Source organism: Rhagoletis pomonella, unplaced genomic scaffold (genome assembly GCF_013731165.1).
Source record: "Rhagoletis pomonella isolate Grant_MI unplaced genomic scaffold, Rhpom_1.0 Rhpom_scaffold_00005, whole genome shotgun sequence".
In the NCBI taxonomy this organism is placed as follows: Eukaryota; Metazoa; Arthropoda; class Insecta; order Diptera; family Tephritidae; genus Rhagoletis; species Rhagoletis pomonella.
The window spans coordinates 9,780,002-9,801,589 of NW_023458559.1; the positions used below are offsets into that span (position 1 = coordinate 9,780,002).

The 21,588-nt window shown below is 36.3% G+C and overlaps 2 protein-coding genes across 2 annotated transcripts in view; both read right to left on the bottom strand.

Annotated features, from left to right (window-relative positions):
* Nucleotides 1–2,017: 2,017 nt before the first annotated feature.
* LOC118739777 lies at nt 2,018–2,977 on the bottom strand. The gene has a single exon (XM_036471284.1). The coding sequence runs from the start codon at nt 2,975–2,977 to the stop codon at nt 2,018–2,020; it is 960 nt and encodes a 319-aa protein (XP_036327177.1).
* A 7,658-nt stretch (nt 2,978–10,635) lies between these two features.
* LOC118739778 (chitin synthase chs-2-like) overlaps nt 10,636–21,588 on the bottom strand; it is a 302,066-nt gene continuing 291,113 nt past the window's right edge. The window contains exons 6-7 of the mRNA XM_036471285.1: nt 18,261–18,467; nt 10,636–10,841 (exon numbers count right to left, since the gene is read on the bottom strand). Coding sequence (XP_036327178.1) covers nt 10,636–10,841; nt 18,261–18,467 — 413 coding nt within the window. The remainder of the gene's footprint in view (nt 10,842–18,260; nt 18,468–21,588) is intronic.

Genomic DNA, 21,588 nt, shown 5'->3' on the forward strand with positions numbered 1-21,588 from the left:
TGCCACTCGGATGAGCGAGACCATGAACAGAGGCAAACACTTGATGTCGTAGGCTTCCCGGAACATAAGGACGAACGTAGCCGGTCGAGGTGTCACAGTAAAGCGTTACATTGTCGCCGTACCTTATTGACTTCAACTTTAACGATGTGCTTCCGTTTAGCAACTGTGTTAGTTCAAGGTCAGCAGCCTGGGCCTCGGCGATTTTACTTAAATTGACAGCCGTCGGCATAGTGATTGCGCATAACCTAGACAAGGCGTTTGCGACAACGTTGTCTGCGCCCTGCACATGAACGATTGCGGTGGAAAACTGTGAAATGTAACATAGTTGTCGTTGTTGATGAGGTGATGCTTTTTCTAGCCGCTGCTTAAATGCATAAACTAGAGGCTTGTGATCCGTTTTGATCACAAAGATGCGTGCTTAAATCAAGTGCTATAATTCTTCTCCGATTCGCTCAGTTTCCTTGAAAAGAACCCAAGTGGTCGCCAATCCTCATCCGTCTGCTATTCCAAAACTGCCCCCACGGCGACATCAGACGCATCATACACCAGAGCCAATTTCGCTCCGGGATCTGGGTACGCCAGTTGTGCAGCATCAGCCACACTGCGCTTACAGGCGTCGAATGCACGAACGAGCTCAGATGTCCAGTCCACCTCCCGTTTGTCGTTCTTTTTGACATTTCTCAGCAACTCCGTTAGCGGTGCTTGAATGTGCGAGGAATGCGGTAAACATATGCGATAATAATTTACGACACCAAGAAAACGACCCAAATCGCTGATTGTCTTTGGACGTTTGTAGTCCGTGATAACCGCAATTCGATCCGCCGGAGGTTTGATGCCGTGTTCGCTGATCACATAGCTGAGGAACCGCACCTCTGACTGTGCAATCTGACATTTGCTGACGTTGATGTGCAATCCGTACTTTCTGAGGATCTGAAAAACTGTGCGAAGGTGTTGCTCATGTTCCATCATTGTCTCCGACATTATGAGTATATCATCGATATAACAATATACGAATTCAATACCCCGAAAACTGTCGTCCATAAATCTCTGAAACGTTTGTGTAGCGTTTTTAAGTCCAAAAGGCATGAACAGAAACTCTACTAAACCAAATGGGGTACAAACCGCAGTCTTCTTAATATCATCTTCCGCCATCGGAATCTGATAGTAAGCTTTTACTAGATCGAGAGCCGAGAAAACCTTTTTCCCGTTTAATTTATCAGTGAAATCGTGCAAGTGCGCGATTGGATATCGATCCGGCATAGTGATTGCGTTGAGTTTACGATAGTCCCCACACGCACGCCAGCCACCATCTTTTTTCGCTACCATATGAAGGGGACTTGACCACGAACTCTTAGAGGGTCGACAAATTCCCTGTTCGATGAGAAAATTGATTTCAGCTTTAGCAGTGGCCAACTTTCGCCTGCCAAACGACGAGGTCGCTCTGATACTGGTGCTCCCTGTGTCTCAATGTAATGGAAGACTTGATGCTTCGCGTGGTTAGCCTTGACAGAGGGGTTTGTCACATCAACAAATTCGCGAAACAGGTTAGGAAATTTTGTCATACTCTGTAACGTGGAAACAGAATCTTGTTCCACCCTAGTCAAACCTGCGATGGTCTTAAGGCCAGTGACCGAGTCGATTAGTTGCTGGTTTTTGAGATCGACCAGTAGTTGAAAATTCGTCAAAAAATCCGCACCGATGATTGCTGCTTGGACATCGGCAATTATGAATGGCCACTTAAAACTACGTCGAAGTCCCAAATTCAAATGAACCACAATGGTCCCGTATGTGTGTATTGTTGTTTGATTCGCCGCATACAAGAGTAAGTCTACTTGATTGGTCTTGTGCGTAACTTGCATACGCGGAAGAACTGAGACGACCGAACCCGAATCGATAAGGAAATGTGTATGCGAAATACTGTCGAAAACGTGTAATCTCGTCTCTCGGACGGTGATCGCTTGATTTTCGCTGGTAGAAACTACACTGTCGTCCGACAACGTTCCTGACAACAGCTGTGCTAGTTTAACGAAGAACGCGTACAAGGGGGTCGACACTTTCGGGCAGCATCGCCGAACTTTTGGTGGTAGTAACAGAGTCTATCCCTATGCCCATCTGTTTGCCGAGATGGTTGACCAGGACCAGGAGACTGGCTACGTGTACGGCTACGTGGCCGATTTTGAGAGCGGTTGACAGACTGTAAACGTTTGATATCGTTCTGTAAGCTGTCCACTTTTTGCGTAAGTAAACGAACCGAATCGTTGATATTCTTGGAGGCACCAGCTGGTGCTACAGCATTTACAGCTTCGTCGGGTACTTTCGGTGGTGTTGATGCTACTGCGAACGTAGTGTTTGTACCAATGGCCTCGAGCATCTTATCTGCAATTTTCGCAAGCTTATGCAGATCAGTTTCTTCCCACACTGTTAGAAGTGGTCGAATCGACTGCGGCAGCTCCGATAAAAAAAGTGTAAGGATTATGCTTTCACTACTCGGGTCAGGCGCAAGGCGTCGCATGTGAGCAAGCACCTCGGATGGCTTCAAGCCTGCTGTACCTCCACCTTGCAACAACCGACGCAGCTTCGATTCTGGAGATTCTGCGAACTTCTCCAGTAACCGCTTCTTGAGAACCTCATATTTCTCCGATGCCGGTGGGCGAGCAACCAGATCCTCTACGGCTAGCAAAACTTCCTCTTCCAACTGCACTGTTACCAGATCGAATTTATCAACATCTTCGTTAATGCCATGCAGACGAAAAGAACGTTCTACTTGTGCAAACCATAGATGTGGATTCGCCCGAGTGAACTTCGGCAAGTGAATCGCTATGCGCTGTGTGGAAAGACTAGGAGCACTTGGTGGCACCGAAGCACCCACACGTAGCGCTTCCAATTGGGCTTGGAGCTCTCGTATCTGGTCGGTTAGCTCTTGCGTCGTCAATTTTCTTCTTTTTAAATTTCGTAGATTATATCGCGGAGTGTGCATAAATTGACGACTTGATGAATTCGGTAACCATCAATTCGTGCTCTTCCAAAAAAGTCATCGGGGTCACCAATTTAGGGAATAGTGTTGCAAATAACACTAAATTCCTAATGCCCAACGCCTGGTCGAAAGAAAACAACTTGCTTTGATATTAACGAAGTGATTTTAATTGTAAGTTTTAGCAATTCCAAGAAATAGGCTTTTCCAGAAAAAATACGCAGTAATAATTCGCGCTTCTCCCAAGAGAAGATATATCTCACCGATAACGATGAATAATCGATAGAGCTACCTTACTGGCAGAGTTGCCGCTGTTTGTGGAGTTCCCACAATTCTTAAAGCCTTCTTAAAGGGATTCGGATTATACTTAAAGCCATATCAAAAAAAACTCTTAATGAAGCTACCTAGAAGACCTCTTACTGATGTAGACTTGAAGAAGTATTCAAAATTTATTCTAAATTTTAGAGGGGTATTCATGTGTGACACTTTACCACGTAAACTATTTAAGAGAGAATGTGGAATAATAAATATGGGTAGTTCAAATACTGGAAAACGATAATGAGATTGATTATTTCGATAGCTTTGGAAAAACTGATAGCCTCCCGAACATTTAATAAAGTATATAGGAAAAACATTAAACATAACTATAATAAACAGCAAAGCTATAATTAACATAACTGCGGACATTTATGTTTAAAACTCTTATTATCAAAATAAATAAGTAATTATAAAAATCTCTTTTATTTCAAATTAAATTTTATTTGTTCACATCACCAACATCATCAGACCTTTCCATTCATATATATACTAGAAAAACGATAATGAGATTGATTACTTCGATGGCTTTGGAAACTTACAGCCTCCTAAGCAAATAATAAAGTATTTAGGAAAAGACATTAAATATAACTATAATAAACAACAAAGCTATAATTCATATAATTGCGGACATTTATGTTTAAAATTCTTATTATCAAAATAATTAAGTAATTATAAAGCTTTCTTTTACTTCAAATTAAATTTTATTTGTTCTCATCATCAACATCAACAGGCCTTTCCATTCATATACACATACATATTAAATACTTAGCAATTAACTATGTGAACATTATTAATTATCGGTTATGAGCGAATTTGATATACAATTTAAAGCAAATAAATCAGACTTTGATAAAATTACTAAGCGAATTTTGCAAAATAGACCATTGTCTACGAATGCGAAAAAGTTAAACGAGTACAAATATTCGCTTATTACTGCTTACAATAATATTTTACTACTAGTTATTGGCAATAGTTCGGCCCATACCTCAAGGAAGTTCAAGTTAAGTTAGGCCGTTGTAAGGAACAGTTAGCCAAGTGTTTTACTAGACTGAACAGCCGCGTTAGGATTCCGCCTGATAGCCTATCGCTCATTTGCCAATCAGACTTATCTGACTCTGAGTCAGAAGAAGAATTTAGGGACGCCAAGTCAGAAGCTTCGGTACAATTCAATCTTAAAAGAAGTACTTCACTTCCATCCTTTAAAGATCTGCTAACAGTATCCGACGAGCCGTCAACAGCTACCAGTTCACCAAATATTTCGACAATTTTTAAAGAATTTTTAGACATGGCTACCCCTGAACAGAAGAAATCCTTTATTAGACTTTGTGCCTCAATCACTAGGGAAAATTACAACGGGGATCCGCTAGCAATTGAATCGTTTATAGTTAAAATTAATTCAATTGAAGATTTTGCAGACGAAAATTTAAATACAGCTTTTATATCATTTTTGAAATCGAAGCTCGAAGGAAAAGCACGTGAAGCAATTCCAACCGAAGTTAATCCTGTTAGACAAATCAAAGATGCGTTGAGAAATAGAATAAAGCCAGACAACTCGAAAGTTGTAGCTGGGAAAATTGCATACTTTCATGTCATAAACAACAACTATACGGAATTTGCTAAGCGTGTCGAGGAGCTTTCGGATGCATTAGAGCGTTCTTTGATCATTGAAAGTATGACACAGTCTAAGGCTCATGAAGTGGCAGTCGAACAAACAGCTAACGTTTGTAGACTTAATACTCGATCAGATTTGGTCAAATTAATTTTATCGTCAACTACCTTCAGTGATTCAAAGGACGTAGTGGCAAAAATTATAGTCGAACAAAATAATCAAGTGAAAGAGCGTCAAGTGTTAGCGTTTCAATCCCGGTTAAATAGGCCAAATATTTTTATAGGTAGTTTCAGAGGCCACATTTTTAACAGGTACAACAATAATAATTTCAGGCAAAACAATACTAACTTCAGTAGGCACAGTAATAACAGTAATAACGGCAGATACAATAACAGTGCTAGGGGCAGCGGTAATAATTTTAATTCCAATAATCGGAATTCAAATAATAGAAATCGAAAAAACAATGCTAATAATAATAGACGTACAAACTCACGCAATAATGCTAATGTGCGCGCTTTAAAAGCACACGCCCCTAAGGAGCGAACACTGAGGGCGGAAGAATTGGACAATTAAACAATTTTTTTCAACAAAGGGCATTTATTTCTTAAATCTGAAATAGTCCGACTTTATCGAATTGAAAATTAATCGGTCAAACAAATTTTGTACGTTTTTCATTTCTTTAATAAAAATTTCTAGCACTGACAAACATTTTTCTACAAATAAATGCGAATGATATAATTCACATTACCGGTGTCACTACCAATACTGTTTCTACTTTAGGTACGATTACCGCAAACTTGACTTTTACTGATTTTTGCATTAAACATACTTTACATGTAGTAAACGATGACTTTAACATACCATCTGACGGTATATTGGGTAAAGATTTTCCAAAAAGTAACAAATGCGTTATTAGCTATGCTATTTCCTTCTGGGTAGGCATTGAAAAAGTCGCGATACCAATCCTACACGGAACCGAAAGCGACACTTGAATCATACCACCCAGATGCGAAGTTTATCGAATTTTCGATTTAGGCCATTCGCCAGATCTGCTTTTTGTAGAATCGCAAGAAGTTGAACACGGTGTATTCACAGCAAGATGTATAGTTAATAGCAGTAACCCAATTACTAAAATCATAAATAACACAGATGACGTGAAACGTGTAAAGAATGTTAATATTCGGACTGAAAAACTTTCTGTTATGACGTTTACTCAATTAATAAGACCAAGACAGAAGACTCACGAACGAACGAATTAACAAATATTTTGAGAAACCAAATCCCTACAGAAGCTCACAGCAATTTATTTGACCTTTGCATAAAACATGCCGACATTTTCGCTCTTGACAATGACAAAATGACACTTAACAATTTTTACGAACAAAAACTTAGATTGACTGACACTGACCCGGTATATGTAAAAAACTATCGTCTGCCATATTCCCAACGTGAAGAATAAATCGCCAAGCTAATAAATTACTAGATAACGATTTAATTTAAGGAAGTTATTCCAATTACAATAGTCCTCTAATTTTTGGTTGGTAAATCGCCAAGATAATAAATTACTAGAAAACGATTTAATTCCAATTACAATAGTCCTCTAATTTTGGTTCCTAAAAAATCTACTAATGGTCAAAAAGCATATCGTATGTGCGTTGATTTCCGCGCAGTCAACAAAAAACTTATTGCGGATGAATTCCCTCTCGCACGAGTTGACGATATTCTAGACAATCTTGGCAGAGCTAAATATTTTACTACTTTAGATCTTTTTTCTGGATTTCTCCGAATCCCCTTACATGAGGACTCACGTGATATAACTTCTTTTAGCACAGACCGCGGAGCATATCGATGGAAAGTATTACCATTCGGTCCTAGTATAGCACCCAACTCATTCTCACGAATGATGAGTATAGTTTTTTCTGGTATTCCACTCAACGTAGCATTTCTATATGTAGACGACATTATTGTTATAGGCTGCAGTGAAGCACATCACATTAAAAATTTAGCAAAAGTTTTCGACACTTGTCGAAGCTTCAACCTAAAACTTAACCTGAATAAATGCAATTTCTTCGGCCGGAAGTTACTTTCCTAGGCCATAAATGTGCAGCTAAGGGTCTGTTGCCCGACGACACTAAAATAAACGCCAATAAAAAGTATACAAAGCCGACTGACAAGGACGTGGTTCGACGTTTTGTCGCGTTTGCTAATTATTACAGGCGGTTATACCAAATTTTGCGTCTTTGGCAGCGCCTTTAAATAAATTAGGCTGAAAAAAAGTTGAATTTATTTGGGACAGTGCCCGCGAAAAAGCTTTTGAATCTTTAAAAGCAGCATTAATTTCGCCAAAATTGCTACAATACCCCGACTTCACTAAACTATTTAATATTACTGTCGATGCCTCGAAGGTTGGGTGTGGTGCTATACTAAGCCAAAACCATGATGGAAATGATTTACCGATATGTTTTGCTTCAAAGGCATTTAACAATGCAGAACAGAAAAAACCAATTATTGAATTAGAACTTTTAGCAATATACTTTGCCATCAAACAGTTTCGACCATACGTTTATGGGACGCATTTTGTAGTAAAATCAGACCACAGACCAATAGAATACTTGTTCAATATGAAAGACCCCTCTTCAAAACTTTCAAGAATAAGGTTAGAACTAGCAGAGTGCAATTTTACAATCGAATATATTAAAGGAAAATTAAATGTTGACGCAGATGCACTCTCACGTATAACGATCGACGAAATAAGGGAATCAACGAAAAGTATTTTGACGAAAAAATGACAAAATGATACAAAATATAGATTAAAACGAAAATGAAAAACAGGAGACATTAAACGTTTATGATACATTTTCTTACAACTTTTCAAAAAAGATACCGCGTATTACATCAGAAATTACTTATGATAAAGATGATAAAATTAAAAATTTACGAATTTACATATTAAACATAAAAAACTCGAGTTACTTAGTTATGTATTTACTAACGAAATAATGAATTTCGATGATTTACTTTCGAGGCTTGAAATTGAAGCCAGCAAAAGCAAAATTAAGGAGATTGAATGGCCAAAAGACGACGAATTTTTCCGTCATTTCACAATTGCTAGCTTAAAAAATCGCGGAAATAGAATATTTCATATTATATTAACAGATCCTGTCGAAATAGTGACTGACGACGAAAAGAAACTCCAACTTATGACAATCTACCATAACGACCCAATGAGTAGAGGACATTGCGGACTCAAAAGTCTCTATGCAAAAATTCGTACTAAATGCTTCTGGAAAAATATGACCCGTGACGTATCAAAATTTGTAAAAAGTTGCGAAAAATGTTTACTGAACAAAGTTAAACCTAAAAACAAAGAAAATCTGTTTTCTACACCAAGTAAACCTTTTGAAGAAGTAATTATTGACACAATAGGCCCTTTGCCAGAAAAGCGATATGGTAACAAGTTCGCTGTCACCATAATCTGCGATCTAACAAAATACTTACACCCCTATGCTGTAATCCGAAAGTTCGTAGTTACGAATTCGTAGCTCCGTTCCGAAAATTGGTATGCTGTAATCCGATCGTAACTATCAATGGCGTTGCCAACTAAAATAGTGAAATTCGAAGTTCTTAATCAGCTGCTTTGACAGAAACAAATCAAAATAAATATAATCGCAAGTGAACAGTGAAATTAAAAAAGTTGTTTAATGGTATTTGAAAAAGCTTTTCCTTAATTAAGTAAAATTTAATGGATTCAGTGGCCGGTGCACTTTTGTCTCAGGAGGAAGAACATGCTGCAGTCAACTGTTGCATTAATATACAAAGGAGATTGCTACGAGACAGTTCTGATCCATTTAGCTTAAATGATAAAATGTAAGTTTTATAATTGATTTCACTGATACACACATAAACTAATCGTTTAAATGTTTAAAGATTTGTAAAAAATTTCCTCCTCAACAAAGACGCATTTAAAAGCGTTTTAACAATTATGGAGGAAGAGCTTGGGCGAAGTGTAAAATCATCATTGGTGACTACTATAAGTAGATTGATGGCAGTTTGGAGATTTTTCGCTGAAGGAAGCTACCAACACTGTGTTGGGAAAGATTTTGATGGAAGGTTGGCGCAATCCACGTTCTGAAAAACATTGACAAAAACTTTAAACATCTTGGAGCGCCGACTGTGCCCAGTATGGATTCAATTGTCAATGACGGAGGAGGAGAATAAACGAGCCAAAATGTGGTTTTACAGGAGAACGCAATTCCCTGGCGTTGTTATGTGTGTGGCACATTAAAATACTTCCTCCTGCAGACGAACCGTATTTGTACTACAATCGTAAGGGATACTACAGCCTAAATGCAATGGTGTTAAGTAAAACCACAAGAGCAAAGTGATTTTGTACGTGCAATTTATCGTAAATGTATTAAATAGATTTCCGATAACAAGATGCAAATAAGGTGTGTTGATGCTCGGTTTCCAGGCAGTAGCCACGACTCACATGAGTGAAATGTAAGCGCTGCAAAAACCTATTTTGAAGTGAGATATCGGCGAGGAGACAAAACAACTTGGATATTAGGTATGTTATAAGTGGAATGAGAGCAAAATGTGTTAAATATAACTAAAAATATTTTGTTTAACGGGCGATGCTGGATATCCATTACAGCTATGGTTAATTACAGCATTCCGTTCTCCTGTGGCAGGAAGTCGAGAAAGCGCCTTCAACAAAACGCACAGTAAAGCGCGCAACATAGTCGAGAGAGTCATCGGCGTTTTGAAAAATAGATTTCGATGCCTGCTCAGTGCTCGCCAACTACATTATTCGCCCAAAAAGTGGTATAAATAATTAATGTGGTATGAGCATTGCATAACATGTGCATCCACTACAACGTGGAAGATAATACACCTGATATTATGGATGATGAATATGAAGATGTTAATGAAGAGGAAGCGCCATCAGAATTTTCCAGAGAAGCGTCAGACATAAGAATGCGAATTTTGAGATCATTACCTAACTAATGAAAACAATCCCATAACTTTGCACTTCATATTTATTTGATATAAAAAAAATTTAAAATAAATTCAGTTCTTTGTTTTCTTAAATCTAATAGTTTGTACATATATACAGTTATCACAAGCGTAAGTTCATCTCTTTAGTTCAGTTCTTTTCTTAAATCTAATAGGTTTATGTATATATATCACAAGCGTTAGTTCATTTCTTTAGTTCAGTTCTTTTCTTAAATCTAATAGTTTATACATATATACAGATATCACAAACGTTAGTTCACTTCTTTAGTTCAGTTATATTCTTAAATCTAATACTCTTAAATTCAATAATCTTTAAATAAAAAGAATTAAAAAATCAGTAGTTCAATGCAAAATTAAATTAAATTCAAAATTAAAAAAATCTAAAAAAAAATGTATCTATTCATTTTTGCTGGCTTCTTTCTTGTATCCGCAGTAATTTTTCCTGCAAATCAAGCTCCCTTCTTTTAAGGGCCTCCATTTCAATATTGTGCCGCTTTAATTCACGCAATTTTTCTTTCTTCATGTCATGCATGTTTTCTTGCACTTGGTACATGCGTCGCACGTTATCTGCCAGTTCGTTTGCAGACTCAGCCTGGCGTTCCAAAGAGGCCAAACTTTTTTGGTAGTAACTTCGTTGCAAATTTATTTGCTCCTGTACCAAAGTGGCCGTGTCGTTTTTTTTACCGGAGGTGAACGCCTCGGCACATTGCCATTGTCTGGCTCAATTGGCATAGGAACCACTGCCGCAGGTTCCACCACCGGTTGGGTAACCGTCTGTGTTGTTACCACACCAAAAGAGACAGCTGGAAGTGTGCAAACCCGTCAACTCGATCACTTTTTCCTCCAACTCATTGAAATTATGCATTCTGTTGGGTCCACCACCAGTTGCCCTCGTCTCTGCTTTATTTGCAGAAAGTATTCTTTTACCTAGAAATAGTTTTGATGTAAGGAAAACTATGATAAATAAATTTTGTGCTCTTAAAATTTTATCCGCGCCTTTTTCCAGCTGGATACATCTTTTGTCGGTGGGCCTAAGCTGTTTAGCTGCTGAGCGACGCTTTCCCAAAACTCCACTACATCCTCTTTTGCTCCTTTTGCGAAGCCGCGAGCAATGGCGGCCTTTCGGCAAGCATTCTACCATTTTTTCGTATTGCGACCGATTTGTTGTAATCTTCGACCTGATAATTTTGTAAATATTTAACAATAATCCATTTTTTTCTATTTACACTTTAACTTACATATTTTTTCCTTTACACACTTTATTTTATTGATATTTAAAAAAAAATCGCTTCGCTCCGACCCCAGTTGCTCTTCGTAGAAAATTTGCGACAAATACATACAAATGACAGCTACGTCAGATTCAGGCATACCAACATTACGAATTTCGAAGATGGTCTCCGAATTTCGAAATTACGATACGGCAACGCGGATTACAGCATACCAATTTTACGATTCGTAGCAAAATCAAATCTACGACGGATTACAGCATAGGGGTGTTAGTAACTATCGCGATACCAGACAAAAGTGCAAAAACTGTGGCTTCAGCTATTTTCGAAGGCTACATATTAACATACGGCACAATGAATTCTATTAGGACTGATTTAGGAACTGAATATAAGAATGAAATTTTTTCAGAACTTACAAAACTTTTAAATATAAAACACAGCTTTTCAACAGCAGATCATCACGAAACCGTTGGAACGATTGAACGCAACCATAGAGTTTTTAACGAATATTTACGCGCTTATTTGAGCGAAACATTTTCTGACTGGGACACTTATTTGAAATATATCACATTTTTACATAATACAACGCCTAATAATGTATTTGATAACCAATTTACTCCTGTCGAACTAGTTTGGAATTGCGAAACGGAAATATAGACCCGATATATAACATTGAAAACTATGCGAAAGAGGTTAAATACCGTATGCAAAAAGCACATGCAATAGCCAAAGACTTAGTCAATAAACATAAAGCCCGTAGTAAAGAATTATACGATAGACACTCTCGTCCAGTACAAATAAAACAACATGATCTAGTTTTAATACAAAAAGAGACCAGAGTCAAACATGAAAGTATATATCAAAGGCCACACGTGGTACAAAAAGTAGATGGTGTAAATGTTACGGTTTTCGACAAAACCAAAAATAAATTAAAAACGGTTCACAAAAACCACATCAAAAAGCCACATAACTTACTTTTGAATGAATTTAGTTAAAAATACTAGTAACCTTCAAAATCTGACCAAAAACGAATCAGTCACGTCACACAATATATAAATACAAACCATTACTATGGTTAGAAATTAAGCTGTAAAATTTATCAAAATATGTACATGTGTATTAACATGCCAGACTCATGAATTGTATTGAAAAAAAAAAATTTTTAATGTATGTATATCATTTAAATAAAATTTTGGCTTAATAAATCATACACAGCTCGGACAAACAATAATATATGTGTAAGCGCCAATCTATTATTATTATTAAATCATACACACAAATATGTTTTATATGGCATTAATTTAACACAATAGTTACATTAATAACAAAAAATAAGTAAATTAGTAGAATGCAAAAAATGAATATGTATTAATTTCTATACAAATAGACATGTAAACCCATAACTACAAATCCATATATTACATACAATTAGCAAATCAAAAACAAATACAACTTTTAATCTCATACTTATGTATTTTCGTTAATATGAAATTGATATTTTAAATTAACACAATTATCTCTGTAAATATAATAATATTGTTAAGTATTTAACATGCGTTTTTGAACTCTATATCATAGCTGAAGATTGATATGGATGAACGAGTTAAAAGGGGGAAGGAAATAAACTTACAATATTATATTAATAATAAATATCTCGTTCCTCCCTATCAATTTTGCATTGCCCTTGAATCGAACGATTCTTGCAAGCCTGACCACCTTGCAAAAATCTTTTCTCAAGGAGGGTGATGTAATGGCATCGCTAACAATACGGCAGCGTTATTCAGCGCCGTCTTAATGTTGGTAGCCCTGTTGGAACACACGTTGCACAGGTACATAAAACCGAGTGAAAAAACGAATGTTAATTCAATTCGATAAATGCCATCAGCTTAGCCGGTTGTGCCAAAATTTGTGAAATAAAATAAATTAAAAAGTTAAGTTGTAACCCAACCAAATACTCGTGTCTTTATTCAAGCGAAGTAGTTTTCGGTCGTGAACAATTAAATACAAACAATTCTTTTTTTTATCTACAAATCAACCGTATGAAAAATACGGAGAGCGCTACCCCACAAGAAAAAGTAGCCTGCAGCAGAACCACCAGACCAGTAGCAGCAGAAATTAAGGGACCGCAAAAACTACCGGTGCCCCTCAACGAAGGCCCAAGGAGTTTGGAAGCTTTACTCCAGCAAGTTCCCGGTAAGATAATTGAGTTAACTTTAATGAGCGGGCTGAGGGCCCAACATGGTAATAATATTCCACCTTAAGTAGAGCTACAAAAAAAATGGCTTCATTTGGCCATCTTCAAGCTTTGTGGGCGATAAAAATGTTCAATTTAGAGTTTTTGGGCTGAGAATCATGTTGCACTTTTTTGCATTTTTTGAATAATGGGATTTTTTTTTATAAAACTTCCACGTGTGTTTTGCCATGCTTTTCGTTGTTTGAAGCAGATGCAAAAAAAACTGCTCTTTTAAATATTTTGTGCGTAATATTATTAGAGGGAGCAAATCCGCAAAATAAAACAACTAATAATAGATTGGCGGTTACACATATGGTAGTGTTTCGCCGAGCTTCTCCTCCGATTTGTGGCGTGCGCCTTGATGTTGTCACACAAAGCGAAGGGACCTACAGTTTTACGCCGACTCCGAACGGCGATTGTATTTTTTTGAGAAGCTGTTTTTCATGGCAGAAATACACTCGGAGGTTTGCCATTGCCTGCCGAGGGACGACCGCCGTTAAGAAAAAAACTTTTTCTATATTTTTTGCGATGTTGCTTTGATCAGGGCTTGAACCCAGGCGTTGCAGAGTGGAAGCGCGCACTGCTTACCACTACACAACAGCGGCCGACATAACAACTACATAAAGGAAATAGCAAGAATGATATGCAACTACGTAGGCGAAAAATGCATTTTCGCATTTGGGCGGCTCGACCCTATTAAGCTAGCATTTCAGGGTACTATTTTATATATATATAAGGAAATTTTGAAAGTTAGGGGGGGGGGGCGGCTCGAGCACCCCCCTGCCCCTACCTGGCTACGCCCATGGAAATACACCTTGTAGTCATAAAGTGGGCGGTGTCACGCAGTATTATTTATTGTTACGAGATTGGTGTAAGTATTAACTTGGAGTAAATTAGCGTCTTCAATTATTGAAATATCAGAGTTTCCGTATTTCTGAAATTTACCGTTAGACATACGGGAAGCGAATGTAATTTTGGTCCGATTTGAATAATTTTCAACGAATTGCTTTTCCGTACCAGGTTTATTAAATGCACCGAGTTTGGTAGAAATTGATAAATCGGTTACCGAGTTACACATTTGTGGTCATAAGTGGGCGGCGCCATGCCCATTATCCAAAAATGTATCATAATCTAATTTTCTGCTGAGTGGTTATCGCGATCATCGATTTTAATTAGATTTTCAACAGATTTCTAGACCCTAAATAAGGCTCGTACCGAGTTTGGTGAATGGGCTACTGAGATACAGCATTTCATAATAGGTGGGCGGGGTCACGCCCATTTTACAAAAATTTCACAATAAAAAATTTTTCAAAAATTCTACTTCGCATACTAATTTTGAACAATTTGCATCCAATATTTACTGAAATATCGTAGTTTTTGCATCTTTAGGAAATACCTTTATATCGGAAATGGGCGTGGTTACATTCCGATTCGCCCATTTTTAATAATTTACCTTGGATAAATGGAAACCTACATACCAAATTTCGTTGAGATATCTCGAGTTATCGTGTACACGGACAGACGTGTATATATATATTTTTGAGTTTTTTGGACTTAGCACATTTGCGTACCAATGCATAACAACATGTAAAAACGACATTACGGTAATTTTCTTTTTTGGTAATGATATATTTTCAGTTATGCTATCTTACTGCATCAAAATCTCAATTTACATAAAAAGTGGACTTAGCACGTTTGCGAACTAAGCCAACGATATAGCAAAAACTAAACAAATTTTTTAAACACAAATTTTTTCCGCTAACGTAGGGCTGCCAGGTGTCCTGGTTTTCCAGGATTTGTCCTGATTTAAACAAGTTGTCCTGGTGTCCTGGTCTACACTTAAATTTTCCTGTTTTTTTAATGAAGGTCAATGCAGACTCCCATCTAATTTTTAGCAGATTTTTGCTTTGAAAAAAAGTTAAGCATTCTGTCATTATTAGTCGAAAATCAATAATGAAAAATTTTTTCTAACATGTTGAACAATATCTAACGCAGTAGATAATTTAAGGAGTTAAAATCTCTTCCAAAAGCCCTTACTGAAAGTCATTCCTTCTTTCTCCTTCCTTTTTTGTATGGAGTGACACAAATTGAAGGGCTTCTGTAGGACGTACTTCTGAAGGTCTTTTGAATAAGTTCTTTTAAAGCTGTTTTTAGTTCATAAAAGTTATACTTCTTTAAGGAATTTAAATATTTAAGGTTCAGATCAAATATGTTTTATAGAGACTTAAAATGCTTATTGAATCCTATTTGTAATTCTCAATAATATAAATATATATTTACATTCGCGTAAATTGTAAATAGGAAACCCCTTTCTAGGAAGCATTCAGGGAAGCACTTTTTTCAGTCCTTATTGGGTAAGTCTTTTAGAATGGCTTCACTTCAGACAGCCTACCTGAATTATCTGTAGGTTATGCATATACAAAATTACAAAAATGTCCATGAAGCGCATTGTCGGATATGTGGGAATTTGCTAATTGTGGTAAGGCCACGTTAAAAGCTCCAAACATATTTCCAAATTCCGTCACCGTTCTTTTATGATTAAAAAAAATTCAGAACTTGAGCATTTCATCATCATCAATCATTCAGCTCTACGGATTGTGCCACAAAACTAAATTGCTTATATATCAGAAAATACTTCAAAATAATGCAACGCCAGAACCAAAGAAACTGTATTTATAGGGAATAAGTGTCCTGGTCGATGGGATCAGGATTATGGCAGCCCTACGCTAACGCCATATTGGATCTGCCATTTTCAATTTCAAAAATCTGACCTCAGATCTTAAATCATCGAATTCGAGAACCGCCCTTAAATATAAGTTATTGGTGCAAAAAAAAATTATAAAATATTGGATTCGCCATTTTAAATTTACAAAATCAGATTCGAAATCAGCGCCCTCGAAAACTCCCTATTTACATGAGTTTGAGTTGAAAAGGAAAAAATTTAAAATTCGGTCGCCATATTGCATCCGCAATTTTAAATTCCAAAAATCTTACATCAGATTCGAAATCAGTGACCTTGAAAACCCCGCTTATGTATAAGTTATTGATGAAAGGGAAAGGAGTATAAAATTTGGTCGCCATACTGGATCCGCCAATTTGAATTTCGAAAATCTGACATTATATTCGAAATCAGCTACCTCAAAAACCCCCAAACATTAAGTTTTAAATCAATTTGGTTACTTCTCGACTTTTGGCCGGCAAATGATAGTCGCCAGACCATAGTGCATTGGTCTGAAAAGACTTATGGCGTTTTCGTTTCTACAAAAAATTTCGCCTCTTAATTGCCCGGTTTTTAGTGTTTTGGCTTAGAAAGCAATGAGAAGGTAGAATTTTTCGGCAGAAAAGAAAACGCAATTAATATTAAAATGTATAATCCAACAAAATCAAAAGTAACAAGTAAGAAAGTCTAAGTTCGAGCGGAGCCGAACATTAAATACCCGGCGCAGGTACTAAGTATATGATTTTCACCTTTCCGAAACTTACCGCTAGATGGTAAGCCGGGGTGTATCAATTTTGAGTAAATTAGCGTCCTTAAATTTCGAAATATTGCAGTTTCAAGCATTTCTGAAATTTACCGTTATATGAAAAGCGGCCGTAATTTTAGTCCGATTTCAACAATTTTCAACGGTTTTCTTTTATGTAGCAAGCACAATAACCATACCAAGTTTGGTACAAATTGGTAGAACGGTTACCGAGATACATATATGTGATCATAAGTGGGCGGTGCCACGCCCATTTTCCAAAACTTTATCATATACGTATTTCCTGGTAAATAATTGTTGCAAGCATCAATTTTGAGTAAATTAGCTTTAATATTTATTGATTTATCTAAGATTTCGTATTTCTCCAAATTACCGTTATATGGGAGGTAGGCGTGGTTATTGTCCGATTTTAAAACTTTTTGGCCATTTTGTATGCTGTAGTAAGACTAACAACTGTGCCAAGTTTGGAAGAAATTGGTGCAGCGGTTACCAAGATATACACATGTAACCATAGGTGGGCGTGGCTACGCCCATTTTCCAAAAATTTATAATATTCTTAGGTTTTGTCTAAAAATTGTTGTAAATATCAATTTTGAGTGAATAATCTTCAGTAGTTACTAAAATATCGCAGTTTTCGTATTTCGGAAAATGACCTCCCATAGGCGTGGTTATTGTCCGATTTTGCCCATTTTCAATACCAAATACCATCCGTCCTACGCCGGAAGGAAGTTCACATACCAAGTTTCGTTAAGATATCTCAATTATTACTCGAGTTATCGTGTGCACAGACGGACGGACAGACGGACGGACGGACGGACGGACGGACGGACGGACGGACAGACGGACGGACAGACAGTCACCGCTTAATCGATTTCTCTTTTCATTCTGATCATTTATGTATACATTTGTCTATATCTATCTCGATTCGTTTTGCCTGTTACAAACAACCGTTATGTGAACAAAGTTATAATACCCTTGTGCACAAGTGCGCTCGGGTATAAAAAATAGTAGCAGCTCCAACCCAGCAAACAAAAAAAATAGTAGTTTATTGCTTAGCTGCACATCCTTCTTTGCACGAAAAACTTGTGCGCTTAACCGAAAAAAGCACTTAAGCGAATTTTCTTTACTACTTCAATGAGGAAGGTATCCGAATCCCTATGAAAGCAAATAATGGAAGAGCACGTACCACGTAGAAATAACTGCAAGCGAAATTTTTTCCGAATGGTATCTTATTATCTATACAACTACATAAAACGATACCCGATTTCGTTGTTCTGCGAGATGAGCAAAAGCTTGTGAAATTAGGGTAAGTGTAGAGCCAGTGTAGGTAAACGTAATACTTTCTTTGATAATTGATAATAGTTGCGCAATTTTTAAGGCAGGTATCGCTAAGCATAAAGGCAGCAAAGCAAAATATATGTACTCACCTCTCCTCGTTGAATTATTATGTCATGGGGTTGCCAGGCATTCATAAAAGATGAGAAATAATCTGTGATATGTTGGCCATGGAAGCTAAATCCAATTAGTGTAAACACGATAATTTTCAATGGTGAAAGATACAGATACGTCTGATATCGTGAACGATTGCGTCGGTATGTTTTTAATATATGTGCTGAAATTTTTAAATAATTTAAAAGTTACATTAAAAAATTAAATTCACATGGTACATAACATTTTTCTTTCACTAACTCGTTAATTCGACATCAGCTTGAAACCTTCTAAATTCTAACAATTTATCTAGCAACAAATATTATGTCTGTTTCCTTCAATTAAGCTAACTAGTTTTGTCTGTTGAGTTTAGTTTTTGAATTTCTTAGGGCCGTTTTCTGAAGTAACCTTTACCTTTAAATATAACTTTATGTTTAAAGGTTGGTTTCAAAATAAAGTTATTTCTAAAGTTAAGCATTTCTATTATCGGTATGACGGATGTATGTTTCTTGGTTGTAAACCAATTTAAAACCGATAATAAAATTCTTTACTTTAGACACAATCATATATTTTAATGCAACCTTTAAATATAAAGGGAGCTTTAAAGTTACAGGTTACTTGAGAAAACGGCCCTTATATGCCCAGCCCAGTTTTGCATGTTGTCTGTGTCAATTGCAGTGGTACCAATAGCAACATTATTTCAGAGTTTCATGGAAAGCATAAAATAAAAATGGAAGCAATAAAACACCTGTTTGAGGTAACATTATCGAGTGACACAAGCTTAACTAGAAACACAAAATTTATGATATCAATTTCGTAATGAAAATTATACGCATTTTTAACTGCCCTGGAAACTGACGGAAAATATTTTTATTCATACGAATCGTTGCTAAAGTTCTTATTTTTTATTTTGTGGTTCTAAGAGTAGACAGAAACTTGCAACGTTCCGAATAAATAAAACTATTTTCAGTCAGTTTCCAGGGATGTTTCATAAGTTAAAACACTATCAGCTGATTTCCAAAAAATTTCTACAGCTGAGATCATCTGTTTTTTGGCACTTGTTCGTTTCTTTTACAATTTCACTCATTTCTATTACAATTTCTTTTATTTCTATTACAACCCTGCAGCAATTATTTAGAGACAGTCTGGCAAAGCGCTAGTTCTGCCCTACAAATTTCAGAACTGTCTCTGAACTACAGCAAAAGGGATGCAGAGCTGGACGGTTGAAACTCATGTGGTGCTAGTTGCGCTGTCATCAATGGTACTCGTCCTGCTCATATGTAAGCTGACAAAAGATACAAAAATATACCATACTATATTTTTTCGATTTTCTTAGACCCAAAAACTAATAGCCAGGGTTAGGATTTTAAGGCACCAAAAACTTGAAAAAAGGCAAAATGAGCTTTCAAAAAAGGGAAAAAATGCATACATTTTTTAATTTTGTTTTATACATACTTTTAGTACAATGTAGATATGTATATGTATGTATCCAACTAAATATATAAAAAAATACATACAGTGGTCAAAAAATTATAGCCGCACCGCTTTTTGCTAAGTTTTAACATATTATTTTTGTTGCTATTTAATTTTGGTTATTTTTATAAAAATATAGTTCATTCTTTAACAAAACCCTTTTAAATCCAAGTTTCCAGATTTTTACAATATTCAAAAACTTTCGTAAAAATTTCGAGCTGTTTTAAAAATTCTAAAAAATGAACCAAAAATTATGCCCATTTGAAACTTGTAATTTATTCTACTAGAATTAAATGGGCTACAAAACTACATACTCAGAATCTTTCTATGAAATCTAATTGAAAAATCTCGAAATTTATACGAAATTTTGTTGAATTTTTTTTGTGGGTAAAAATAAAAAAAAATTGGGACCACAATTTTTTTATAATCACACAATTGGTACAATACAGCGAACTTCTATGAAGAGATAAATATTAACAAGTAAAAAAGTTTAAGTTCGGGCGGAGCCGAACATTGGATACCCGGCGAAAGTATCAAATTTTTTCACCTTTCCGAAAACTACCGCTACATGGTATACAGGCTGCATCCCTACTTCAAACATCTTCGAAAAACTTATATAGTTATATGTGGGCGGTATCACGCCCATTTTCCAAAATTCCATAATAATGCTACTTCTTTTCAAGGGATTGTGGTTTGTATCATTTTTGTGTACATTAGCGTCCTTAAATTTCGAAATATCGAAGTTTCAAGCATTTCTGCAATTTATCGATATATAAAAAGTGGGTGTTAGTTTAGTCCGATTTCAATAATTTTTAGCGTTTTGCTTTTATGTGGCAAGCACAATAACCATACCGTACATATTGGTCAAACGGTTACCGAGATACATATATGTGATCATCAGTGGGCGGTGCCACGCCCATTTTCCAAAATTTTATCATAAACGTATTTTGTGCCAAAGAATTATCAATTTTGAATAAATTAGCTTTGGTATTTACTGATTTATCGAAGATTTAATATTTCTCTAAATTACCGTTATATGGGATGTGGGCGTATTTATTGTCCGATTTTAAAAATTTTCAGGTATGCTGTACCAAGACCAACAACCGTGCCAAGCTTGGGAGAGATTGGTGGAGCGGTTCCCAGGATTTACACGTGTAATCACAAGTCATAATGTTCTTATTTTTAGCCTAAAAATGTTTTTAAATTTCAATTTTGAGTGAATAAGCTTCAATAGTTACTAAAATATCGCAGTTTTCGTATTTCTGAAAACTACCGTTATATGGGAGGTAAGCGTGGCTATTGTCCGATTTTGCCCATTTTCAATACCATCCTTCCTTCGCCGAAAAGAAGTACACATACCAAATTTCGTTGAGAAATCTCAATTTTTGCTCGAGTTATCGTGTACGCGGACAGACGGACATGCAGACATGGCTTAATCGACTTCTCTATTCATTCTGAGCATATATGTATACATTTATATATATCTATCTCGATTCGTTTTGGCTGTTACAAACAACCGTTATGTGAACAAAGTTAATATAACCTTGTGCATAAGTGCGCTCGGGTATAAAAAGGCAAAACATGCAGAAAAGGCAGAAAAAGGCAATATAGTCAAAAAACGCAAAATTAAAATATAAATTTCTAATGAAGAAAGACATGAAACGTGTGATTATTTAATTTGTTTACAGATACAACTAAGCAGAGAAAATAGGCAAATGCCTTAAAATGCTAACCCTGCTAATAGCAAACTGTGTTCGTTTATTTAATATGTAATTCCCTAGTTTATGGGGCAACGGCTAAAATATTTCCAATGAAAAATATAACCATAAAAT